Genomic DNA, 25,669 nt, shown 5'->3' with positions numbered 1-25,669 from the left:
CATGACTCCCAATGGAAAATGTACCAAGTTTGATCCCCGATGGCCGCAGCCTGACCCTGTAGGACCCTTGTAGAGCAAGTGGCTCCCTCACCCCTACCTGCTCAGTAATGATGTATTTAAAATCACTGTTCGTTTGGATATGTGTCTGCTTGCAAGTTGAATTGCAACCCATATAGACACGGACAACCTTTTCTGGTTTGGTTGCATTGATTGTTGACATTATTGTGTTCATTCCTGAAGTGTAGACAGAAAGCAGGTAGCTCTTCATTTGTATTGCTGCTCTGTACGTTCTGTTGTGACAGCAAATATCCCGGCGGGGGGTTTAAATATCTTATCTCATCGCTCTATTCCTTCACCCTCCCTAGATTCAACATCAAGATCTGTCCTACGATGCTATAGGACTGTTGATTGGACAGCAGTTTGAGGAAGCCTGTTGATTGGCTGTGTCCCAGCCGGCCCGCTGTGATGTCACCGGTGGTGGACGAGACCGCCGGGGACCTCCCTGTGAAGGATGTGGGGCTGACGAGATGGGGACTGATGCCCAGCGGCCCAGGTGTGTGTGTGTGTGTGTGGGCCGGCGTGCCCACACACACACGGCCAAACCTTTTCACTGGAGCCATGATTGTGTTTGGCTATGATTTGAAATGAACTATAACACTAAAATGAACAATGGATGTATGCTAAGCTAAGCTAGGCTAAGCTACAGTGATCTGGTCTGTCCTCAGACTCGGTCCGTGACCTGAAACCATGGAAGAAACCCCAAATCATGAAGATTAAAGGTGAAATCTACTTAAGATCGGCTGAAACTGAGCCACAATAGATTAGACTACACAGTGCCTGCCCTGATCATTTAGACAAATTACTTATTTTACCAATACAGATTTGAATTATCCAATGTTTCACTCTGTCTGTCTGTCTGCCTGCCTGTCTTTCTGTCGGTCTGTCTCTCTTCTCTTCTCTTCTATTTCTCTTTCTCTATCAGACCGCCAGCGTCTGCTCCGGGTTCCCCGGGACCAACTGGAGGACCAGTGTCTCCGCCTGCAGGAGGAGAACATTGTGCTGAGGCAGCACACACGCACCCAGGAGCTGAGGCTACGCAGGTTAAACACACACACACACACACACACACACCCAGGAGCTGAGGCTACGCAAGTTATACACACACACACACACACACACACACACACACACACACACACACACACACACACACACACACACACACACACACACACACACACACAGAAGCTGATGCTAAGGAGAAACAGCATTGACCAAAGGAATACAAATCTAATTTTAAAAAAACAACGCTTTTTTACACCCCTCTCACCCCAAACCCCAAACCCCGGTTCCCAGGATTTCCACCAGGCTGATGCGACTGCGGGAGTCCCGTGGCGGGGCCGAGACGCTCAGGGAGAGAGACACAGAGGCCACCATCCAGGACCTGGAGACGCGCGTGGCCACCCTGGAAGGCCAGAAGGGGGTGCTGCAGAGCAAACTCAGCCTGGCCCGCCAACACCTCCTGGACCTAGGGGGCCGCAGCCACTACAGACAGGGCAGAGGTCAGGTCATGTCCATGTTGTCTGTGTACCCCCTTAATCACAGGTACAGCGTCAAAGAGCATATATTTATGACGCCCCCTGACCTTAGCCCCCCAAAGGGCAAGGAAGAAAAACATTATTATCATTGAGGAAACCTTGAGAAGGAACGCAGAGTGGGGGGTCCCTCCTTTCAGGGACTGAGGAGTGAAATGGGTGTCATCTATTACAGAAATAATAGTATTACAAGCAAACATTGTATCTTCTGTCTGTTTGCCTATCGGTGTGTTTCTCTGTGATGGTGGGTCGGTGGATGTTTGGTGGATGGATGGATGACAACCAACATCCAATCAGTGTCTTGACGTAGTGACTTTCTGCTGTCGCAGTTCGTGGAGCGGACGGAGAGGGCGGAGTCAGGAGGGCGGCCCAGACAGCCCCGCCCCGCTACGGCGCCACCCAGGAGGACCCCCGGGGGGAGATAGAGAGACTGTACGTGTGTGTGTGTGTGTGTGTGTGTGTGTGTGTGTGTGTGTGTGTGTGTGTGTGTGTGTGTGTGTGTGCACGTTGCTGTTGTGTCCTTCTGTGTTTTGGATGATTAACCTCTTTTGTCTTTCTTTGTTCTCCTCATGGACAGACACTCACTGCTCAGGTGAGGGAGGCACCTGCACACACAACCTGAGAGTCATAATATCCCCACTATCAAACCCTCAAATGATGACTACAACTATGGGCCATCTCTCTACATTCTCTCCTCTATTTACTGGTCTTGTGACCACCCTACCTCCAACACACCCTCACCTCCACCCTACCTCCATCACACGCACCTCCACCTTCCATTCATCACACCTTCACCTTTACAACCCACCCCACCTCCATCACACCCACCTCCACCCTCCACCCTCCATCCACCACACCCTCGCCCTCAACCCTACCTCCATCACACCCACCTCCACCCTCCACCCACCACGCCCTCACCCCCACACCCCACCACCCCCACCAGGTCCAGTGTGGTGGAGAGCCAGCAGGTGCAGGTGGTGGAGCTAGAGGCGGCGGTGCAGGCGCTTCGGGAGAAGCTGCAGGAGAAGGAGAGGGAGGTGGACGAGGTGGACGAGGCCACGCGGGGAGCCAGGAGGCAGCAGGCCCAGGGACACAGGTGGGGAGACCGGCCATAGAGCCTGTTCAGAGGGGTCGGTCATCGATCGTCGCTGTCGCTCGTAACACAAATTAAGGCTGTGCTGCTTTTTAAGCAGAGACATAGACGCTGCATTGACTGCTTCGACTGCTTCGACCGGTGGCTGTGATGCGTCAACGTCACTTTGGACAGGCCAAGACCGGCCTGTAAAGAACGTACAAGGGAGCTGCTGTTTTTTCTGGATAGAAAGCAACTCAACGTTTACGTTTCTCTGCAGATTTCAATGAGTCCTTTTTATATTCGCATTATATCATTTTTTCCTATCCATTTTTTTCTATAGAATATATATATGCTGTACATTTATTCATTTGTTTTACTCCACGTGGATCATGAAGTCAATAAACAAACAATAACGGCTCATTGAAATTGGTTGACAAATTGAGACGTTATAGTGCTTTTGATCCAGAAAACCTGCCGCTCCCCCATTTGCTTGTATTTGTTTACAGCACAGTATTGGCATCTCCAAAATGGTGGTGAGGTTAACGTACGACCCAAAGGCCAATGCAGCGTGTCTGTATTTATGTCTGCACTTCTATGTACCATCGCGGATGCTTTCAGTAGACTCAACTAGTGAAGATAACACATCGATGATGCTTCGACGCGCATAAATGAAAGGCCTGCCTACCTACTTGCTATGCTACGCAGCACCAGCAGCACTAGCAGGAGTATTAAGTGGTGATGTGTCTGGCTGTCAGGTCGACCATCAGAGACAACGTGGACCTCATCAGGCTCCAGAAACAGCTGACGGAGAAGACCACCGCCCTGAGAGTCACACAGGAGAAGTTCCACGACCTGCAAGAGGTCAGTCATTCATCCACTAATTCTCTCATTCATTCATGCATCCATCCATCCATCCAATCATCAAGCCGTTCATTTGGTCATCCATCAAGTCATTCATTCATTCATTCATTCATTCATTCATTCATTCATGCTCCAATGGGTCCATACCACCACTCATTTATTTATTCATAAATCCATCCGTTCATTCATTCATTCACTCAACAAAACAGCGACTCCATGATTCCATTGTATTGGATGGTGTCCATAGCAAAGGGTTCTGGTTAGAGATGAAGCCAGCTTGGTTTTCTGTTTCATGTCAAACATGCCATATATAAACATAAATGTTGGCCCCTTCCCCCCTGAAGGCCTATGAAAACCAGCTGGAGGAGGTGAGAGCCCAGACATAAGCGCAATACACTGACACACACGTCGCACACACTCATGCTCAGCACACTAAGCTGTCTACGTAAATATGAAAATCCAAGGATGGCATAGTGTGTGTGCATGAGTGTGCATGAGTGCATGTGTGCGTGTGTGTGTATTGACTTATGATGTGTGTATAAATGTGTGTCCGTATTTCTGTGCGTTCAGGTATTAAGTTGTGTGTGTTTGTGTGTGTTCTTATTAACGTATGTTGTGTGTATTAATGTGTGTTTTTGTGGATTCAATTTTGTGTTTTTAGCTTTGTTTTAGCTTTGTTTTTTATTTGTAAGTGTGTGTGAGTATTAAGATATGATTTGTGTATAAGTGGGTATGTGTGTGTATAAATGTACGTAACGTATCTATTAATGTGTGTGGATGTATTAATGTGAGTTTGTATGAACGTGAATCAATGTGTGTGTGTGTGTGTGTGTGTGTGTGTGTGTGTGTGTGTGTGTGTGTGTATTAACGTATGGGTGTATTAATGTGATTAATGTTTGATTTAACATATGTGTGTATCAATGTATGTGTGTGTGTGTGTGTGTGTGTGTGGGTGTGTGTATTAACGTATGTGTGTATTAATATGTGTGTGTGTGTGTGTGTGTGTGTGTGTGTGTGTGTGTGTGTGTGTGTGTATTACCGTATGACATGTATATCAATGTGTTCCTGTAACTGTGTTTGTGTATCAACGTTTGACGTGTGTATCAATGTGACTGTGTGTACTAACGCGTGTAACGCCTCCTCAGAGCCAGCGGGGGGCGCAGCAGAGCCAGGGGGCCCTGCTGGGCCGGCTGGAGGAGCTGAGCGAGGAGCTGAGCAGGGAGAGGAAACGCACCCTGGGCCTGGAGGGACAGCTCACCACCGCCGCACTGGCCATGCAGACCCTGCAGGAGGTCAGCCACGCACACACACACACACACACACACACATGCACACACGCATGCACACACACACCGACATGGCCACACACACACGCTTGGGCACACACACACATACATGGGCTCACACACATACACATACACACACACACACACACACACACACACACACACACACACACACACACATTACTTCAAAGGTTCTAAAGTCGCCTAACATGACGTGGATGTGTGTGTCACTCAGCGCCAGGAGAGAATATCGGACCTGGAGGGAGAAAGGAGTCTGCTGAAGGAGAGCTATGACAGCCTACTGCAGAGGTACGCAACACACAGTTCTTCATGCTGGGAGGAGGTACTGAGATAAAGGACCAGTTTCAGGATCTATTGGGTGTGGTCATCGCAACGTCACCTCGCAATGACCGCCCCCCATTTTGGAAGCATAGGAGTGTTTGAATGTTAGTTATTATTTTTGTAGCTTTTCATTTTAAGTTGTTGTTTAGCAATTAATCGTGAAATGATTTGTCAATATATTTGTCAATTTGTCAATATATAAGACGTTGTTGTTGTGTTTGCCACAGGGTTTCTCGGGCGAGAAGTGGCAAAACAAATATACTGTATTATATTTGTTATATATTTAGGTTGATTTAGGATTTTACAGTACCACTCTCTTGAGTCCCCTCAAGAGGCGTACTACAAACAAAAGTTACAATGATGCATTCTGATGTACTACCCCTGTAGAGATGTATATCACGTAGAATAGGGTACTTCACAGGTTAATTCAATACTTTTATTTTATATTTTGTTAATGATAGACAATAATATTACCATGTCGAGAATCCTAAAATATTAATATTCTTACCTCACAATATTGACATTATATCGACATATTGCGATGCACATATCTATCTCCTTCTGTCCCTGCAGTACATTATCAGCCAGAGGAGGGCGCCAAAACCCACATGGACAAAACGACGGCGGCACAGAGGAAGTCGACCCAAATGGGAGCGAAGAAATCTTGAAGAAAAGGAGAAAGGAGGGGGAAAGGGAGAAGGAGCTGCAGAGACAGGAGGAGACAATCCGTCTGATGACCGAGGAGAGAAGGATGCTGGAGGAGGAGATGGAGAGACTGAGAGGGCAGAAGGAGGCGTTAGAGGAATGGAGGCAAAGTGGAAGAGGTAAGGGACAAGCAATTGTAGCTATAATCCTTGAAAACACTTTATGCGATAGAATAAACATAAACTTGTTTTTCTCTGCTAATAACAATGTAAAAGTTTGGTGGTTTTACCAGAGTTTCAGTTCTCAAGCGATTACACATTTGCTGTGGCATGTAAATGTTTATAAATCTTACTTTCTAAATAGGCCTACATATCGTCACTTGGTTGCAGGTGGAATACACATATTCATATTTGTTCATGTTCATGTTCATATATAACATGTTAATAAGTTATTAATGTATGAATATAGCCTACATACACCCATGTGAATACTGCCTATATCAATACACTATATCAGTGATGGCTGTTGGAAGATAGCGCTATTTAACACTCATTTTAACAATTAAATATTGCCTTCTAAGTTCAGTTATAAATTCAAGAGTTAGGCTACTAATTGATTATTAATCAAAACTTTGATCTAAACCCTTTCTGTCATCTTAAGGTTCATCTGAGCTTCCTAAGGAGAGACCTGATCTTCTACACCAGGAGCTCCAGCTGTCCAATGAACAAGTCACCTTCCTCCAGACCCAGCTGGACTCAGTCAGTCAGGTGTGTGAAAGACATCTTTCATCTTTGGATCTTTTGTGCCCGAAGAGGTGGATCTATCAAGCTTCAAGATCATCGCGTAAACAGATCATTGCCGCTTATTTATTGATTTTAGCTCTTGTGTTTTATCTCTGATGATTAAGTTGAAGTTATACACCTTGCTGATGATTCTCTAAAGAACCTGTTTATTGAAAAGCCTCATCTTGGCCAAAATTGCTTGAAGTTGCTTTAGACCAACATGTAGGCTAAATTAACAAATATGAACATTTTAGATATGTTTGCCAGATATTGATGACGCTGTGCCTGCCTTCTCCTATAGGCGTTTGACATGAGTGTTGAGGACCTGAGTGAAACCCTCTTGCAGATCAAGGTTTGTCCAAAAAAAGATGTGTGTTTGTGTGTGCATGCGTGTGTTAATGTGTATTTGTGTGTATAGGCCTTTATCGCTGAGGTGTGATAGAAAATAGGTGTAGCTGATTAAATTCATTATGGGTCTGTAGGCATGCTAGTTCCATGCTAATTAACACAAGATACACCTGTGCTCGTCCCTACTATTCTATTGTGTTATGTTATGTTATGTAGTGTAATGTTATGTAATGTAAGGTAATGTAATGTAATGTCTCCCTCTATCCCCCTCCGCCATGGCCAGGCGTTCAGGCTGCAGCAGGAGGGCCGGCAGGGTCTGGTCTTCCTGGAGGATGTGGGGGGCAGCGGCGGCGGGGGAGACCCCGGCCAGGCGCTGGGGGAGGTACAGGCCGCCCACGCTGAGACCGTGATGGAGCTCAGCAAGACCAGGGAGCTGCTGCTGCTGGAGCACCGCATCGCCACCGGCCTGCAGGTGGAATATAACTGTATATGTATTACATATATCATAATGTTCTTATTAAATACATTGTGAATACACATCAAAACTGGCCTAATATATGATTTTAAAATACATCATAATGTACCTTTAAATACATTACAAATATACATCAGCACTGGCCAGCAGGTGGAGTATAGCTGTAGGTGTATTTCATATATCATAATGTTCTTATAAATACATTCTAAATATACATCAAGACCTAATATATGATGTTAAAAAACATCATAATGTACCTTTAAATACATTACAAATATACATCATATTTATACAGAAACCCTCCTCCCTCTCTCCCTCCCTCCCTCCCTCGCTTCCCTCCCTAGGAGGAGTTGGACACTGTGAACCATAAGAGGGAGACAGAGAGGGACGAGAGCAGGAGGAGAGTGGGGGAGAAAGACAAACTGCTGTCCAAGAGGGCTCTTCAGATCAACACCCTACAAGGTAAACATATGTATACATATAGATAGTGTGAATTTCTCCCGTGGAAAAAACACAGTTAAAGACACACATGTCCTTCTCTGTTTACAAGGTGGGCCTAGGAATTGGGAATTCGTAATACAAATTCCAGAGTGTGTCGTCATTACACCTAACTTGACATGTTGAAATATAAACGTTAGATTGTTCAACCTAAAAATATTTTTTTGTCAGCAGTAAAGTGTAAATATAACACATAACATCCTTGGTAGCACTAATGAGGAATAAAAGCGAGTCTGAAATATTCAATATGTTGACTGAGTGTTGACTTTTTTATCTCCCCCCCGAAGCCCAACTGAAAGAATTAGCATACAGCCCTAGGAACTACAAGCGGAGCATACCAATCCAGTACACCTGGCCGGGGGGGGACCAAGAGGTGGTTCAGCCCATCGAGGACGACACCGCCTTCTCCCAGCTCAGGCCGGGGGAGTCCATGTTGGAGATTCACCTGAAGGTCCAGAGAAATTTATATTTATAAAAATATTTATATTCAGCACTGCTTTGAATCTTTAGATGTAGAAACTTTTGACTGGGAGTCAAACACCCTCAGGCTTATGCCAATATTTTATGACTATGAAAAAAATATAGAATATTTGAAATACAAACAGACTAATGACTAATGCCTAGTGATTCGAAGCCACTGGTAGACTACTACTAATCTTTGGGACATCGATATGACAGGCAGAGGATGAAAAACAAAAGAAGTAAAGGTTGCTAAATTTATCAAAACATAAAATATATGATCATGGGCCCCAAAAAGAGGTTGGGGCCCCCAGCCCATAGTACATCACTATCCTGTGTGTTACCGTCGTGAATACACATCATACGAGCTAAGCTCACACATTCCTCCCACCCCCCCCCCTTTCAGGACGCCACCTTCACCCCGGGGGGTCTCCGGGCCCTGGGGGGGGCCCCGGGCCAGGACCCGGTCACCTTCTGCACCTACGCCCTGCTGGACTACGAGGTGCACTGCACCCCGCTGGTCTCGGGGCCCCGGCCCAGCTACGGCTTCACGTCCCGCTACGCCCTGTCGGCCCGCGACCTGGCCCGGCTGGGGGGCCGCGGCGGAGGGGGGTCCGGGGTCAGGGTGGAGCTGCACCAGACGACGGGCGGGGTCCGGTTCCTCACCCTGGGCGGCGGGTGGATGGGGCTGGCGGGGGCGCTGGAGAGGAGAGGCGAGCGGCTGGCTGGAAGTGTCAGTGTGACCGGTGAGGAGGCGGGTTGGTTGGTTGTAGTACTTTTTGTCGTGGTACTTTTGCATCTCTCCTACTTTCACTGGGTGCTTTCTGCGGTGATATCCGGATTTACCGATCAGGGATTGATTAAGTAGGCTTACCATCTTATCTCATCTGACTACGTTTATAAGCATTATATATTATTTGAATACACCTTATAATGATATAATGATACACCTTATAATTTATTGCCATTGAAAAATAACCATTTGGATAGCCAAGGCTGTTTAAAATAAAAAATCTCTCCCTGTCCCTCCCTCCCTCTGTGTCTCGCTCCCTCTCTCTCTGTCCCTCCCTCTCTCTGTCCCTTCCTCCCTCTCTGTCCCTCCCTCCCTCTCTCTGTGTCTCGCTCCCTCTCTCTCTGTCCCTCTCTCTCTCTGTCTCTCCATCCCTCTGTCTCTCCCTCCCTCCCTCTCTCTGTGTCTCTCCCTCCCTCTCCCTGTGTCTCCCTCTCGATTCTCTAGGCTCTGAGGGGGACATCGTGGGCGTGGTCGACTACTGGGTGCGTCTGTACCCCCCCGCGGAGCCCGTGGATGTCCCGGCGGACAGGATGATGTTCAGGGGTTCCGCCACGCAGACTGGCGCCAGGCAGACCGGCGCCAGGCAACTCTTCGTGGGCTGGCAGGACGTCGCACCCGGGGTAAAAGTCCACAGAGATTCAGTCATTATTTGAAATTTGCGATTCTTATCATTCTGTTAACATGGCAATCCTTACCGGAGAAAAGTTAGATTTGTTTGGATTTGTGGCCAACCCCTAAGTGGCTTGCAGTGGGTCGTCACAAATACATCATAACAAACACACACACACGCATATTTTCTTTGGACAAAATGAGACAGCAGGACAGGACAAACCTTGAAATGTGTCTGAAGACTGAAAGGGGGAAGAATGTGATCAAGAACAATATACATATTATATCAATTATCTTACATGTTACTTATTTAGCTTAACAAAGTATTTGGTGGGTACAGAGGCATGAAAACCCTGCATGCTGCTCACCTCTGCCTTTAACGTTACTCTAATCAACTAAATAACTGCTCTAATCTACTTTAATCAATGACTGTCTCCCTTCACCTAGGAGCTGTTTGACCACGGCGGAGGGATACCCAACGAGCTGGTGATCGCGGTGGAGCGCTGCGTGGGCCTCAGCGCCCGGTGGCCGGGACTACTTCCCGACGCCTACATGACGTACCGCTTCTACGACCTGCCGCCGCACGTGTCGCCCACAGTGCAGTGCTGCGCCGACCCCGCGTTCAACGACACCGTGAGCTACCCGCTGGCGGTCACGCCCGACGTCCTGCAGTACCTCAGGTAGACGGGGTCAGGGGCTCCAAGAAATAAAAGTTGGCTAAAATGTTGTTGGTACTTTTATACCATATTGAGAGATAACTGTGGACATTATTTATTTACTATTTTTTCTTTCGATAAGGTTTTTATTTTAAAGACAATGCAAAGTAAATATATTGTACCAGTGGTTGCTAGGAGATGAGTTGCTGGATAACCTAAATAGAGCGTGAAGTAAGAAAGTAAAGAAAAAAGTATTTATCAAAGATTTGCACAGTAGCTAGAAGTGCAAAGAATATGAACAATAAAACAATTTAAAACTCTCGATTCTATCCCGAACCCTAACCCTAACCCTAACTCTTATTATCACTATGCAGGGCTTTCCTCTGAGAACTGTAACATCATGTTTGAACGGTCTCTCCAGCTCAGGCAGTCTGTGGGTGTACGTGTTTGACGACAGCGACGACCAGGTCCCGCCCATCTACCTGGCCAAGACCCCCGTGCCCCTCCGCAGCCTGGCCACAGGCAGGGACATCCGAGGTGGGGGTGGAGAAGTCAGAGTTCAACCCTTATTTGAATTGAACTCCTTATTTTCACTAAATGTTCCATTTTGTTATAGCTCAGGTTCGTCTGCAGAACCAATGTTTGATGTTTGATTGTGGCGTCAAAAGGCTATGATATTACAGATATACAGCATACAAACACATGGACAGCAAGACTTACCACACCCTACAAATATACAAAGGGCAAACACGTGACAAAATGTGACAAAAAGACAGCAAAAAGGGAATCAATTAACGATGAGACCTCCATACACAGCACTTAAAACACTAATCAGCCTTGTTCCCAAATAGACATCCTATGATCTTACTAAACCTCAGCACTAGAAGAAGTGGCTCACCTCTCTGTGATTCTCTCTCTCCCCTCCCGCCAGGCGACTACGTCCTGAGAGACGCTGCCGGCGGGCCGCGCGGTGTGGTCCGGGTGCTCCTCAAATGGCGCTACCCTTTCCAACCACCGGGGGGCGCCACAGCCGCCGGTGCGGGCACGCCCTGGTCGCAGCAGACGGAGCGAGAGACGTACAGACACGACGGCGGTACCGAGGAGAGCCAGCAGAGGGAGACCAGGGGGAGGGAGGAGGAGCGGGAGGAGATCCAGAGACCGGTGGCCAAACCCAGGGTCAAGGTGAGACGGGTCACCACGTAAACACGGCAAAATACCGTAAAAATACAGTAAAATACAGAAGCTTTATGTCAAACAGGATCTTGTTGGAAGGGAATGATGGTCTATCTAGGGGTTAGAAGGTTTGCTTCCTAGAAAGGTTCTGGGTTTGATCCCAATGTGTGCACAGACTATGTGCAGCTGGGCAAGATACACTAACCGTCAAAATAAATTAGAAGTTTGATATAAAATATTTTCTCTGTCATAGATCCATACAGTTGAGCCAAGAGAAGCCATAGCAGTGGTCTCCGAACCTCAGGTATTAAGCTACACACACACACACACACACACACACCTCACAACTCCTTAGTTGTCACTCTTGTGTGGCTCAATGTCGATTAGAAACTATCTTTACAAGAGAGCCATGTAGACATTTTAAAAAAGCTGAAAAATACAAGATACCCCAACAAACTGAACACAATCTAAAATACATACAAATACATTATAGTACTTATACTTAATTGTCATTCTCAATATAATTCACGGTCACATTCCCACTGTATTGCTGCACTTCTTAAAAGCATCCACCCACTTCTGTATGTCATATATAGCATTGGGTGTACCATTAGCATATGATCATAATTCAGGCAAAAAAAAAAGTGTTTGGTAAACAGCTATGTCAACGTAAACCGTGTTGCCCCGCCCACATTCACCCAAAGCAACGACAGGCGCCGGTCAAGCTGAGACGACCCCAGGAGAGTCCGCTGGTCCGGCCCGCCACCGTGACCTCATCGCCCACGCCCACGCCCCTGCCACCGCCCAGCCGGAAGCGAACCACCAAGAGATCACCTGACTGCCCTCGCCACCCGGACACGCCCCCACTGGCCTCTGAGCAGCGCCAGGCCGCGCCCCTTCGCGCCACCTCCAGGAAGTCCGGGAGAATCCCTTCAGGGAGATTGGAGCTCTCTCGCGGAGACTCCACACAGTCTTCTACGAGCTGCGTCAGCGGTGCAAGGAGTCAGGTACAAACTCATGCTCACTCCTACTAGTTAAAACGATGGAGGGGGGATGGGGGAAAACGATGATGGGAACGCCTTCCATGGTGTTGCGGTGATAGATGACATTGCGGTGCTTCTCTCTCATCAGGACGTCAGCATCTTGGAGCAGGGGTCCATGGACCAGGAGGAGCAGGAAGGGGAGGAACGGGGTAAGGACTGACAGTACACACAGCAGGCTCATCCATACAGTCTACACATCCATACACATACGTTCCAGCACCTAGGGATGGTCAAACCATCAGGACAACATCCAATGGCCATCCAGATGAGTTCAAAGGGCGTCCAAAAGAAAAAGGAATTGAATAATTTGTGTTTTTTATAACGTTAGCTCGCCTTGGGCACAATCGCCAGCCATACACACTTGGAAGGTATACTGCCCACCATGTAATGTGTTGAACGTGTCTCTTCTTCTTCGTCTGTTTAATTGGGCGTAGTCGTCAGCGAAGCCGGCGAGTCCAGCGGCTCGTCTCCAAGCGACGACATCGTGATTCCTCCCATGCGTGAAACCAGAACGGTAAAAGAAGCAAAGCATCATTCACTTGAGTTATTAGACCAATACAAAGAGGGGCCGGGGGGATAGTCCTATAGTAGTGGCTAGGGTTGTTTGACTCTCATCCTGAGAGGTTCTGGGTTTGAATCCTGATGTTAACAGCTTGAACAAGATGCCCTAACCCCCTGCATAGGGGAACCTCCACCTTTTGTCTACTGAACCTCCACCTGTGTTGACTCAACCTCCACCTTTGTTATTTTTAAAGGGAGACAAGCTGAGGGTGGAGATCCTGTCCCTGACCTTTGGCCCCTCCTCCGATGTGGCCCGTGACCAATCGGTGCAGCGCGTCTACGTGGAGTACCGGCTGCTGGGCGTTCCCATGGCGACGACGGAGACACCCATGTCCCTCCGCAAGCCCGCCCTGGGGGAGGAGATCCACTACAACTTCACGAGAGGTGAGGCCGGGGGAGGGTCTGTCGCTCACCCATATTTAACTTCGAAGTTACCCACCTTATATTATTTTTTACAAATGTATCTTATCCTCTTTGCCTCTTTCTGTCTCTCTATCTCTTGCTGTGTCTTTATCACCCTCCTACCCTCGTTCTATCTCCCTCGATTCCTCTCTCTCTCTCCCTGCTCTCTCTTTGCATCTCTCTTTCTCTCTCTTCTCTCTGCATCTCTCTGCATCTCTCTTTCTCTGCTCTCTCTCTGCATCTCTCTTTCTCTCTCTGCTCTCTCTCTGCATCTCTCTGTCCCTCTCTCTCTGCTCTCCGTGTCTTACTGCTCTCTATCTGCCTCTCTCTATCTCTCTCTATCTCTCACTGTTCTGTCTCTCTCTCTCAGTGATCTATGTGGATGGGTCAGAGTCGGCCCCCCTCAGGCAGTATCTCTACACCATGCTGGAGGGCACCGACCCCAGCCAGGGCAGGTACTGGACCATCATCCACCCATCCACCCATCATCCACCCATCCACCCATCAGCCACCCATCCACCCATCATCCACCCATCCATCATGGATCATAACACAAGGAACAGCTGATGTAGCTCTGTGTCAGACACTGATTGTGATGACGTGTATGTGTGTGTGTGTCTGTGTGTGTGTGTGTGCGTGTGTGTGTGTCACAATTAGGTTGAAGTTCACCGTGGTCAGTGAGCCAATGGATGACGACGAGGAGTGTGTTGATGTGGGACACGCCTTCCTGGACCTCCAGGAACTGCTCCTCACAGGAAACGATGTCATCGAACGTCAGATCGATAGTAGGTGTTGTTATGGATTTGTGACGTTAGTCATAACACTTTAAATTTTTGACATTGAGGACAAAGTTGAGACATGTAAAAGGTCTCTTATTATACCACCAGGTGTGAGTGTCATTAATGGCTAATCACTCTCACACCTGGTGGTGTAACATGGGACCTTTAAAGACATTTGAAAGAAGGAAATGTTTCTGTCTTGCAGTTACTGTATGAATGAATGAATGAATACTCATGTGTTCTAGTCGTTAGCGTGGACGAGGAGAGGGACTCTATCGGTAAGCTGAAGGTGTCCCTAGAGGCAGCCAAAGCTCTGACGGGAATCTACCGGGAATTTCACAAGGAGAAGGAGCCGGAGAACGAAGGCCAGACCACTGAAGAAGACGAGGACGAGGAAGAGGAGAGAGAGGAGAAGAAGAAAAAACCTCAGATACACGTTGACGATTATGATGAGGACAGCGACTTTTTTTAATAAAGAGTGAGAGTGAGTTTAAATGTATAAATCATAGATCGCTGAGCAATGTTCAATAGTGACTTATTAGTAACTTATTTTTGGGCAATGATAAAATGTTGATTTACAAAAGAAAGTTTATCATGCAAATAAAATCGTATATTTATGGAATACATTTTGGTTTCTGGGTTTAATTTACCCATGTGTTTATCTGTTTGTCGTCCATTATTTATGATAATCTCGCTTCACTTAATAAATAATTCAAGTCAATAAAGCATTGCGTTCAGAGCTATTGATCGATCTTTTCGTCAATCGACGTTGCTCTTTAAATCACAATCGCAAATCATCTAGTATTGCCTTACAATACAGCTGCTGCGCATGCGCAGTAACAAACGTGCCTATGTGGACAAGTCCTCTTCATTTCTCTTTTTGTCAACGGAACAGCAGAAATGGGCTTTATTTTGTTGACTATATTGTTGGTCTGCAGTTTCGCTAAGGCAGACCAGGACGAGAGACTGCCGAACAAATGCGAAGGTAAACCACTAAAGTTTTGGACAGGTAGAAAGTATCGCCAGAACTACCCTTTTTTTTGACCCACACACTGGTGTTAATGTGAAAGAGGCTCACTTCAAAATAGTTCCGCAAAGAAACACGAGCAACCAAACGCCATGTATAAAACAATCAATGGTATTATTATTATTGTGTGGGTATGTGTTTCTGTTTATGTCTCTATCTCTGTCTAACTAATTAGAGACATGGGATAACTGCAAACGTTTTTATTTTCTGTGGAGATGTGCATCTGTTCATCTTGCTGTCATATGGCTCTGGGCCACATACGTCCTCCTCGTCGCCCCTTCCTACTAAAGTTGCTTCGTCTGTATCCCCCCTCTACTCCTCGACCAGTGTGTAAGTTCCTCACCATGGAGCTGCAGGCGTCGCTGGAGAAGACTGGCCGATCTAAAGAGGTGCTGGAGCTCGGCGAGGTGCTGGACACTGGCAAAAGAAGGCGCAAGATCAAATACAACACCTCGTAAGCTGGCCATATATATATAGCTGTCAGGGTAAAGGTTTTCACCGTAACTCCAAGTGAAGAACACCTTCCCTGGCCAGTAATAGTTATCAATGGTATACAGGTTTATTTACCTCCAAATATAACGACCTGAACTCTCTCAACAACTCAACTCATCTGATACTCTGATGCTAAATTAATTAACTACTTCATCATTATTGATGAGGTAGCCTTATTGTTGACCTGTTGCATTGCCAGGGAAACAAGGCTGACGGAGGCGGTGGACAACATCTGTGAGGGAATCCTTCAGTATAACATCCATGCAGAGCGGCCCGGCAGCCTTCGCTACGCCAAGGTAATGTGTGTGTGTGTGTGTGTGTGTGTGTGTGTGTGTGTGTGTGTCAAAAGCATTAATGCATAAAAAATGGAGGCCGATAAACGTGTGTGTGTGTGTATATGTGTGTGTGTGTGTGTGTGACAGGGTGCCAGTCAGACCATGACCACGCTGAAGAACCTGGTCCACAAGGGGGTCAAGGTGGACCTGGGGCTGCCGTACGAGCTGTGGGACGAGCCCTCTGTGGAGGTCTCTGACCTGAAGAAACAGGTGTGTTCACGGGGGGTGTGGCAACATCAAGGCCTTTCATTGGTCTGTAACTAAAGATGTGTGTGTTTGGCAACCGCATGGACTTCACCTCTATGTGGTAATGTATATTCTTGATGGTGTGTGTGTGTGTGTGTGTGTGTGTGTGTGTGTGTGTGTGTGTGTGTGTGTGTGTGTGTGTCCGTCCAGTGTGAGACGATGCTGGAGGAGTACGAGGAGGTGGTGGAGGACTGGTACTTCCATCACCAGGACCAGCGACTGGAAAGGTTCCTGTGTCAGACGCACGTCCTCACCGCCTCTGATCTAGGTACACCCCCCCCCCCCCCAACCCCGTACACACCCACATATTATATAATATTACTGTCACTGCCGATACTCATGAGCTACTTCAGGTCGAAACTGATATTAAATCTGAATGCATTTTTTAAAATAAAATAACACGATTGGCACACCATTTCCCGATATCCATATTACACATTTTGGCCGTTATCGGCCAATGGAATCTGTGGCCGATCCGTGGCTGCATCCCTGATCTATATCCTGCTTCCTGTCATGTGACCCTGTTGTGTTCCTCCTGGTCTCAGAGTGTCTGGAGGAGGTGTGGAAAGGAGACCTGGGGGCCAAAGCAGCAGCGGCGGCAGAGGAGAAGACGTCCCATGACGCAGGGGAGCTGTGATGATGATGATGATGATGATGATGAACACACTCCGGACTACACTACACAACACAATGCCTCTGTTTGACCTTTGACCCTAGGCTGGGCCCATGCCTGTTCTCACTCCTTCCTCCCTTCCTAAGTGTTATCCCGAGAGGGACAAGTATCTCTAAAACAGGGATGACATGAGTTTACATGAGAAGCCATGGTTGTAATATTGGCCTGGCCGGATGTCCAAACTGCTCAATAGCTTTAACTTTCATGAGGTATAAATTTGCTGTCTTTTTTTTAAAGCCCAATCGCGTTAACCCTATAAGGCTTTTTACCTGCACAGACAGTAGCCTTACTTTATGCAAGCATTTGGGCCACTTTTTTAAGATTTTTATTGTTGTCCGTTTCAGTATTATTTTAAACTCTGTATTCTGTTTCTAAATATATATAATTTTGCTCAGTATTTTCATCTGAGCTATTTTACACATGCATTATGTACAGTTTTACATCATTAATGCATTATTTTTATATTTGTAATGTTTGTTATTCTGCCTTTCAAAATGATCACTTTGTGGTACTGTTACTGGCAATGACAAATATACAACTGTGTCAAACTGATCTGACACTAAATACCATGTGATTTTAAGTTAAAAAAAAAGTTTAAAAAAAATGCTTGCTAAGTGTGTGATTGATTTCAGGTGTGTCAAACAACCCAAAATATCCCATTTGCTCTCATTCGGGTTCCTTTTAGTCAAAGGATCTTCCTTAATGGATATACCTTTCCATTCACTATTGCAATGGCTCAGCTTTCCCTTCACGTGGTCCTGCTGGTGTTTAAATGGCTGCCGGTCGCGTGCTACAGCTACCAATCAAAGTCCCTTTTCATGACCTTCTCCGAGCTGGCCGCCCTTGAAGCAAAGTCTAAAGACCGCAGTGCCACCACCGTTTCCCCCTCGGAGTCCAATGAAAACCTCCATATGAGTTCCGTTGTGGTGAAGTGCCTTCAGGACAGTATGGAGGTGGTGGTGGAGAAGGCGGAAGCTTTTGGTCTGGGGTTCCCTGCTGACCCTGAACGCCTGAACCTTGGGCCTGTGGTCCAATCACAGAGCCGTTGCCAGGCAGAGTTCAGTGGAGAGGGGGCTTACACCTTCAGAGCCCTGCATGGAGAGTGTGGCATGAAACTAATGGTAAGACTTTTAGTCAGAACTATTGTAATTAGTGTTTGAAGTGTTTGAAGTTTTACACATTTGGTTAAAATTCTTTAATGAAGAATCTTAGTCAATCATGTCTGATGGCCAGTTTGAGTTGAACAATGCTGTCGCGGATAATGTAAAACATAACAGTGAGTGAGTTTAAAAAACTAAACCAATGATGGATCATGACACTAAAATCAATCTAGACTTGACTACCATTGACCTCAGAAAGGTCCTAAGTAGAAAGGCGATTACACTATTGGGAACTTTCTTTTTTTTATTCAACTGAGATGTTTTTGGATTTGTTTTTCCCCAGATAACAGATGAGGACGTTGTTTTCAGCAACCTGCTGGTGTACACTCCTCCTCCTCAGTCTGTAGCTGGACAACTCTCTCCAACTCCCCCCATGGCTGTTCCAGTACAGTGTATTTATAAACGGTGAGTAAAAAAATGAAGAAGAAAAAAATATATATATATATATAGAATTGTAGTATAATACTATTATTGACCCTAAATGGTGCTAGGCCAAAATAAAAGTTAAACCAACATTTCTCCTCCAGCATATAGTAGTACTACTTACTACTTACTACTCGTTTTTATCAATTAACTTCCAAATGTGTCGAAGACTGCATCACTAGGCCTATGGTGAAGCTGACTGACTTGAAACTTGATGATGCATTATGGGTGACGTAGTTCTGTTTTTGTCCTCATAAGGAGATATGCGGTGAGTAGCGGTGCCCTGAAACACTCCTGGGTCCCAGTGGTTCCCCGTGTCTGGACTTCCACCTCCCAACTCAGGTCAGGTGTGGCTGCTTTCACTCTGTCTAGGTTGACCACACTATTCCATCTAGAAGAACCAAACCCAAGCACCTCATTGTAGGCTACATTGGTTCGCATTCGCTTTTTAAGACAGACAAACCACTGTTTGTTTCATAGTGGCCTCTGGCCCCCGGAGAGAGTTTTATCATTCTATACCTCTTCATCGACCAGGGGTAAGTAAAGCCTAACTAGATTAGGGATATTGTCTGGTTGTTACTGCCCCCTGTCCATTCAATTCTGATACTTCACTGTTTATATAATAATCAAATATTTCTGACACTAAGATTATTGATATTTTAAAAAAAAAAGAAGCTTTTTGGGCAAAAGGTTATAGAAAGGAGGGGCCTGCCTGTACCCCATGGCCATCTTGCGTCAACGGCAGATGGGCGGGTGTAAGGTTATAGACTTTATGATAATTTAAATCGTTTTGTTAATGTAAAACATAGCTTATAACGCATGGAAGCTTATCAATGCAACGTTATCCTTTCGTCTCCATAAGATAATTGGAGGTCAGCAAACGGGGACCCCACGTCGGTCTGTTGGAACTGTGGGACGGATGAGACATTTCTCCCTCGAAGTACCAAGAGCCGCCACCAGAGGGCAGTAATGCACCAAGCAAGACCCGCCACCAGAGGGCAGTAATGCACCAAACAAGACCCGCCACCAGAGGGCAGTAATGCACCAAACAAGACCCGCCACCAGAGGGCAGTAATGCACCAAACAAGACCCGCCATCAGTGGGCGGCAGTAATGCACCAAACAAGACCCGCCACCAGAGGGCAGTAATGCACCAAACAAAGGCTACGGCGAAATGGTATTAAATATGGATTTCCACATGCGTTACAGAAACCGCTCCATTGAAATGGATGAATGGCCTTTTTATTATTTATTTGTTCCAGTTTAGCATTCAACTGTAGATCTATGTCTTTTTTCCGTTTATTTCCAGAGTGGCATAAGGAGACCAGCTTGGGCCCCTTTGTGCTCTCTCATGGACGACTGGCAACCATGGAAACATGAATCTAAACGTTTGGTTCCAGTATTGACTGCTGCTTATTTAAATAAAAAATATTTGGTTATCTATTTTTAGGGCACGAATATGTCTCGCTTGAATAAGTGTAATAAATACAATAGTTAGGCCTACCTATTGTTTTTTTTGTCACGATAAACCTAATCTGGTTCATATTTAAAATAAATGATGGCAATAATTTTGGAATCAGTGCCTCCAAGACAACGAAAATAATTATTAGGCTATTGAATGAATAACGTTAATATATTAAACTATCATTAGGCCTAATTTATTTTGGTCTGGTATTTTGTAAAACAATGACAATCAATGAACATTTTAAATTGTTCCATGTGTGACAATTATCTAACTAACTCTGATTGGCTGGTGCGTAATTGAGATTGAGTCCTGGAATATAGGCCTACTCAACCTCTGGAGTTCAGAGCAGACGGAGCTCCGAACTGTTATCGGGTAATTTCTTTGTCACATAATCAGTCTCGGAAAGACGGAACGAAAACGCTCTGAAATAGCCGACTCTATGCGTCGTTAAACAAATAATAATTAATAAATCCGAGATTCTCCGCTAGTGATGGGGACACGTTATGTGGGACCAAAAATGTAGCCTAAAAAAAAGATGCGTCTTGTTGACAGCGGTTTTGATTTAAAATTAACTTGTGGAAATGGCCTATAAAAAAGTCGCAGTATACTTGGGATCAAAAATGTGTCAAATATGCAAAGATGTAGAGATATAGCCGAGTTGAAGGAAATAAAATGGTTCGTTGTCTGGTCATACAACGTGGATACGGGGACTGAACTTAACACTTGTAGACCCTACTTGTCCATGACCAACAGATTGCAGCTACATCAGCCAGTCCGACGCTTCATCCCCCAGCTGTGCGTGTTTCCTCCCCAGTAACAACATCCCACGGGCGGACGGGCGGACGGGCCCGTTCGAGCCGGGGGGTCCCAAGGGAGGGAGCTCACTGTACACCAGCACCGGGACCTCCTCCAGTCCAGCACCCGGCCTCCTGTCTGCTTCTCCGGGGCCCTCACCTCCCATCAGTCCCGACTCACACTGCGCTGCTCAGATACAGGTAGGCCTAGGACTGGTCGCGTTTGTTTTTTGCAATTTCCCAAAGGGTTACATTTGGTTGTATATGCGTTCATCGATGTTGTGATATAGTGCAAGCCGTAAGCGTCAGGCCAAGTTTAAATATCCTTATTTAAACGGGCCTTTTGTTATGTATGCAACTTTATTTAATTAATTAAATTATTAGTCTATTATTGTTGATATTATTATTATTATTATTATTATTATTATTATTCGTAGCAGTAGTATGCCTAATAGTATTATTATTGTCATAAATAAACCAAATTTCGATATGTACCTTAATGGTGTATTCCTTAAAAAAACGGAGCCTATTGTTCAAGAGTATTTACGGTGTTGTATTTCGGTTAATGAACCTGCAACTGTTGTATTAGGCCTAACCACAAGAGTTAATAATCGTAACCTGTAGGCCTAGTAGCCTAATAGGCAACTATTAGGCCCTCACTATTAGCATTACCAAAGTAATATTGTATTGTGTTTTTGTATTTTATTTTGTTTATTTTGGCCTCAATTCTTTTTTTTCCCACGATGAATGTGCGCAGCCTCCGATGTGTGTGTGTGTGTGTGTGTGTGTGTGTGTGTGTGTGTGTGTGTGTGTGTGTGTGTGTGTGTGTGTGTGTGTGTGTGTGTGTGTGTGTGTGTGTGTGTGTGTGTGTGTGTGTGTGTGTGTGTGGCACCCCTCTGCTCACCTCGTCCCCGTCAAACAAACACCTGCGCCAAATCCGACCGATTTGAGTCTGCCTTCCGAGGCCTGTTCCAGTTAATATTATTAATTTAACCCTCATCTGTAATTGTTTATTATTATAAGACGTGTATTAAATATACATGGCTTGATCTGGGGGCGCTTTATTGATTAGGGCTATTGAATTATAAATGATTTTTTAATTCTATTAGTATTTAATCTGTTTCCATGTCCATTCCATATCGGCTACGGAGGCGCAACGCGTCAATCTAACTTAATTCCGACATGTGGGCCCCGTCCCAACTGATCGCGCTTAACCTTTAGATTAGCTCATGTGTGAAGCCCTTTGGCTGACTCCCGGGAAGAGAAATGGGGTGATTGTTTACATGTCTTCGTATTTTCCCTCAAAGGGGTGTGTGTGTGTGTGTGTGTGTGTGTGTGTGTGTGTGTGTGTGTGTGTGTGTGTGTGTGTGTGTGTGTGTGTGTGTGTGTGTGTGTGTGTGTGTGTGTGTGTGTGTGTGTGTGTGTGTGTGCGTGCCACAAAATCCCATAACGATTTTGGCCTGGGGTCCGGTGGTGGGAAGCGATTTTGAATGAAAATCGTTATGTGTGTGTATATATATATATATATATATATATATATATATATATATATATATATATATATATATATATATGCGTCTCTGGTCACTTCATGCGCCTCAGAAGTGAGAACTGACTGTTTAATGCAGTTACAACATTTCAACACACACACACACACACACACACACACACACACACACACACACACACACACACACACACACACACACACACCTATAAAAACACATCATCATTAGCAGGCCTATAAAGAGAAATGAGAGCAAATCCATCCTCCATATTTCCTATGGGTTCTCTGGGCCTATCTGACATTGGCTTACTCACAACAACGCCATGTTGTTGTAATTTGGTCTCCATATTTTATTATGGAGGCCATTCGTCAAATTCAGACACCGTTGTCTTGTGAAATGCGCTGCAGTTCCGTAACAGGCGGATGATGCTGAGTGCATGATGAGTGTAATTGCGCTTCTATTTGTTATGATTCCACCTCCCTTTGTTAAACCTACACGCTCCGGGGCGAAACATTCTGGCACCGCGTCCCTCACCCGTTGACGGTGTTTATCGTTTAAGCCTATAATTTATAGGCGATGAGGTTATGCTATCGGTTTGGTATCCCAACGCATTTTGTTATTCCAATCGATAATTGAACGCCCACACTTATCTCAGCCCTGGCCCGGGGCGAGCTGCACACACACACGCCTTTGTGTTCGCGGTGCCAAGGAGGGAGATATTGACGCGCAAACGTGCCATTTCTTCAATTGACTTTATTGCACTTGTCCTGTTTCCAAGGATAGCATTTCCCAACGAGTCGGTAACTACTTGACACACACACCTGGGGGAAGCATTCCTGCTGGGAAGTCATCAATCAGTTTTATAGTTTTCCCTGGGAAACTTTCCCTTTTCTGCCGTGCCCCAATCTTCCCATTATCCTTTACCTTAGTATTTGCTTTGTTTTTAATACGCACGCGCGCGAACACACACACACACACACACACACACACACACACACACACACACACACACACACACACTTCTCTCTCTCTCTTTCTCAAACGCACGCACGTAGCCTTTTCCATCTGTATCAGTTTTTGTTTTTCCGCACGAGCACATCTGAGAACGATCCACTTGTCGATTAACAAGATCACCCCCCCCCCTCTCCTCCTCTCCAATGATCTAATTGAAGAAATGGCCGGTGGTTAATGCTTTCAGGGCGAGCACGGATCTCCTAATAACGGCGAAAGTCTCCAGCCTTTTCTCCCTGCCTCCGTCAAATTGCCCGCCACTTCCAATAATGAACCCGAGGGGCGGGAGATCAAGTCGTTCCCTCGTACCCAGCCTAAAGGCCAGTTGGCAGATGTGTGTGTGTGTGTGTGTGTGTGTGTGTGTGTGTGTGTGTGTGTGTGTGTGTGTGTGTGTGTGTGTGTGTGTGTGTGTGTGTGTGTGTGTGTGTGTGTGTGTGTGTGTGTGTGTGTGTGTGTGTAGGCCTCATATGTCTACGTCAGGGATGGGACGCCTCCTACCGCACGCGGATCCCAGCGCTCAGCCCCGCTCCTGCCGCTGTCCCACTCCGGGACGCCCGCACATACTCGTTGCTGCTGTCCCACTCCGAGACTCGTCTCCCGCACACACTTGTTGCTGCTGTCCCACTCCGGCACCCCCGCACACACTCGCTGCTGTTGTCCTGCGGCGGTCGCTTTATTGCCTGAGACAAGCGCATGACCGCAATTCAGCAGAGAGGGATTACTTTTGGTTCACATGGTGAGTGGAACACGTTTTATCCTTTAATTGATGGTGTCGACTTTTCCTTACCTTTTTTTCATTACCCCACGGGCTTTGCGGAGTAAAGCCTATTTATTGGATTTAAATCTAGAATGGCGCAATATGCGAAAGGGGTCTGTATAGTCCGCGTTGTGGATTCAGTCTATTGTTGATTCTAAAAGACATGTGTTGGACCCGCCAGCTTTATTTTTGATTATTGTATGCGTATGTATGCGTGTATATGTAGACTACTTTTTATTTGTTTGTCGTTTTTATAATATCTGATTCTAATAGATCACAGCTGCCTATTGAAATGGCTTAAAGTAGGCCTACTGCACTATACTTGAGTTTGACCGAACATCATTCAGGATTATTAACTACATTTTAAACGCCAGTAGATTGAACGGATATTGATGCGCTCATAAAATTGGTGTTGGGCCAACGTTGACATTGTAAATAATCATACTGTCTGATTACACACATGATGCAATTGGTATGCAATTATCCACCCATTGAAACCCGTCGCTTCGGGGGGCTAACCACATCATCTGAATTACCGCAGCAATGCAGCCTAATTATACCAATTAGTGCTTAATGAACAGTGCACACATAAATCAACATTAGCGCCCCAAACACAATATTTGGTCACACAGTAAATAGTTGTCCTTATTATTATGATGAATATTATTTTAAGAGAATCAAAATCCAAGAAACCACAGACTCGTAGTTTTGGTGTTTGTTTTTATCCAAGTGACTTACAGCCATGGGCCACATGGCTGTTACAATATAAATAGAGCCCGCGGTTTTAAATAAATAGTCGCGTCCGCTGGTTGCGTGGAATATAAACCACGGAGATTAATTTCATCGAGCCCTGTTTAAAGAAACCTTGTTTATAGCTTGAACCCAAATGTGTTGGCATACAATTAAAAGAATAACAACGCAGAAAACTAATTTGGTGTTTACATGTACTCCAGGGGTTGGTTAACATTTTAAATGCATTCATTCGACACATAAGCAAACTGCACTAATGAAAGTTATTTTTGTTTTCTTCGGCTGAAGCTGGCATCTACGTCATTAGAACATTAAAACTTAAAACCACTCTATTCCCATCTGCTGCTCAGCCACTCCGCCGTTTTAAACAAAACCTTAATGGAAAGAGCTCTGCCAATTTGTGTGTGAGGAGGAATAGCGTGGGAGGAAATGGTGTGTGTGTGTGTGTGTGTGGTGTGTGTGTGTGTGTGTGTGTGTGTGTGTGTGTGTGTGTGTGTGTGTGTGTGTGTGTGTGTGTGTGTGTGTGTGGTGTTAGTAGGCCTAAGTACCTCTCCTTCAAATATCAAGGACATATGCACTCTTATGCAGGGAGAAATACTACGCTAGGGCCAAATAAACTTGAGTTGTTTAGGCACACATTTCCACGC

General features: G+C 45.8%; 3 protein-coding genes across 3 annotated transcripts in view; all 3 read left to right on the top strand.

Moving 5' to 3' along the window:
- Positions 1-351: 351 nt before the first annotated feature.
- rpgrip1 (RPGR interacting protein 1) lies at positions 352-14,854 on the top strand (the record flags this gene model as incomplete). The annotated part of the gene is made up of 30 exons (XM_084487488.1): positions 352-553; positions 726-779; positions 983-1,100; positions 1,357-1,562; positions 1,925-2,027; positions 2,173-2,187; positions 2,539-2,691; positions 3,426-3,531; positions 4,677-4,823; positions 5,053-5,126; positions 5,733-5,847; positions 5,905-5,983; positions 6,465-6,571; positions 6,888-6,938; positions 7,218-7,406; positions 7,754-7,871; positions 8,195-8,358; positions 8,773-9,112; positions 9,604-9,779; positions 10,216-10,448; positions 10,846-10,961; positions 11,356-11,606; positions 11,851-11,901; positions 12,302-12,604; positions 12,729-12,789; positions 13,075-13,154; positions 13,396-13,585; positions 13,974-14,058; positions 14,261-14,388; positions 14,628-14,854. Exons 1-30 carry the CDS (start codon positions 466-468, stop codon positions 14,852-14,854), a joined length of 4,128 nt encoding a protein of 1,375 aa, XP_084343614.1. The 5' UTR covers positions 352-465.
- A 390-nt stretch (positions 14,855-15,244) lies between these two features.
- On the top strand, positions 15,245-17,648 carry LOC311368859 (protein canopy 4-like). The gene is made up of 6 exons (XM_084487636.1): positions 15,245-15,367; positions 15,737-15,863; positions 16,101-16,197; positions 16,324-16,446; positions 16,633-16,750; positions 17,028-17,648. The coding sequence occupies exons 1-6, from the start codon at positions 15,283-15,285 to the stop codon at positions 17,117-17,119; spliced, it is 642 nt and encodes a 213-aa protein (XP_084343762.1). The 5' UTR covers positions 15,245-15,282; the 3' UTR covers positions 17,120-17,648.
- Positions 17,649-17,886: 238 nt separating this feature from the next.
- The window catches only part of LOC311368694 (uncharacterized protein), a gene marked incomplete at its 5' end in the record, with an annotated part of 15,040 nt that continues 7,257 nt past the window's right edge, over positions 17,887-25,669 (top strand). Inside the window, 3 exons of the mRNA XM_084487487.1 lie at positions 17,887-18,276; positions 18,599-18,720; positions 21,017-21,197. Of these exons, the coding sequence (XP_084343613.1) occupies positions 17,887-18,276; positions 18,599-18,720; positions 21,017-21,197 (693 nt within the window). The remainder of the gene's footprint in view (positions 18,277-18,598; positions 18,721-21,016; positions 21,198-25,669) is intronic.

This window comes from Micromesistius poutassou (genome assembly GCF_964030765.1).
Source record: "Micromesistius poutassou genome assembly, chromosome: 23".
Taxonomy (NCBI): Eukaryota; Metazoa; Chordata; class Actinopteri; order Gadiformes; family Gadidae; genus Micromesistius; species Micromesistius poutassou.
This window is presented reverse-complemented; position numbering and strand designations above follow the sequence as displayed.

Excerpts from the sequence above, each read along its gene's own strand:
- LOC311368859 (XM_084487636.1), top strand. The coding sequence starts at position 15,283 with ATGGGCTTTATTTTGTTGACTATATTGTTGGTCTGCAGTTTCGCTAAG. Across the intron at positions 16,198-16,323 it reads GCAGCCTTCGCTACGCCAAG|GGTGCCAGTCAGACCATGAC; the intron begins GTAATGTGTGTG and ends TGTGTGTGACAG. Across the intron at positions 16,751-17,027 it reads CCTCACCGCCTCTGATCTAG|AGTGTCTGGAGGAGGTGTGG; the intron begins GTACACCCCCCC and ends TCCTGGTCTCAG.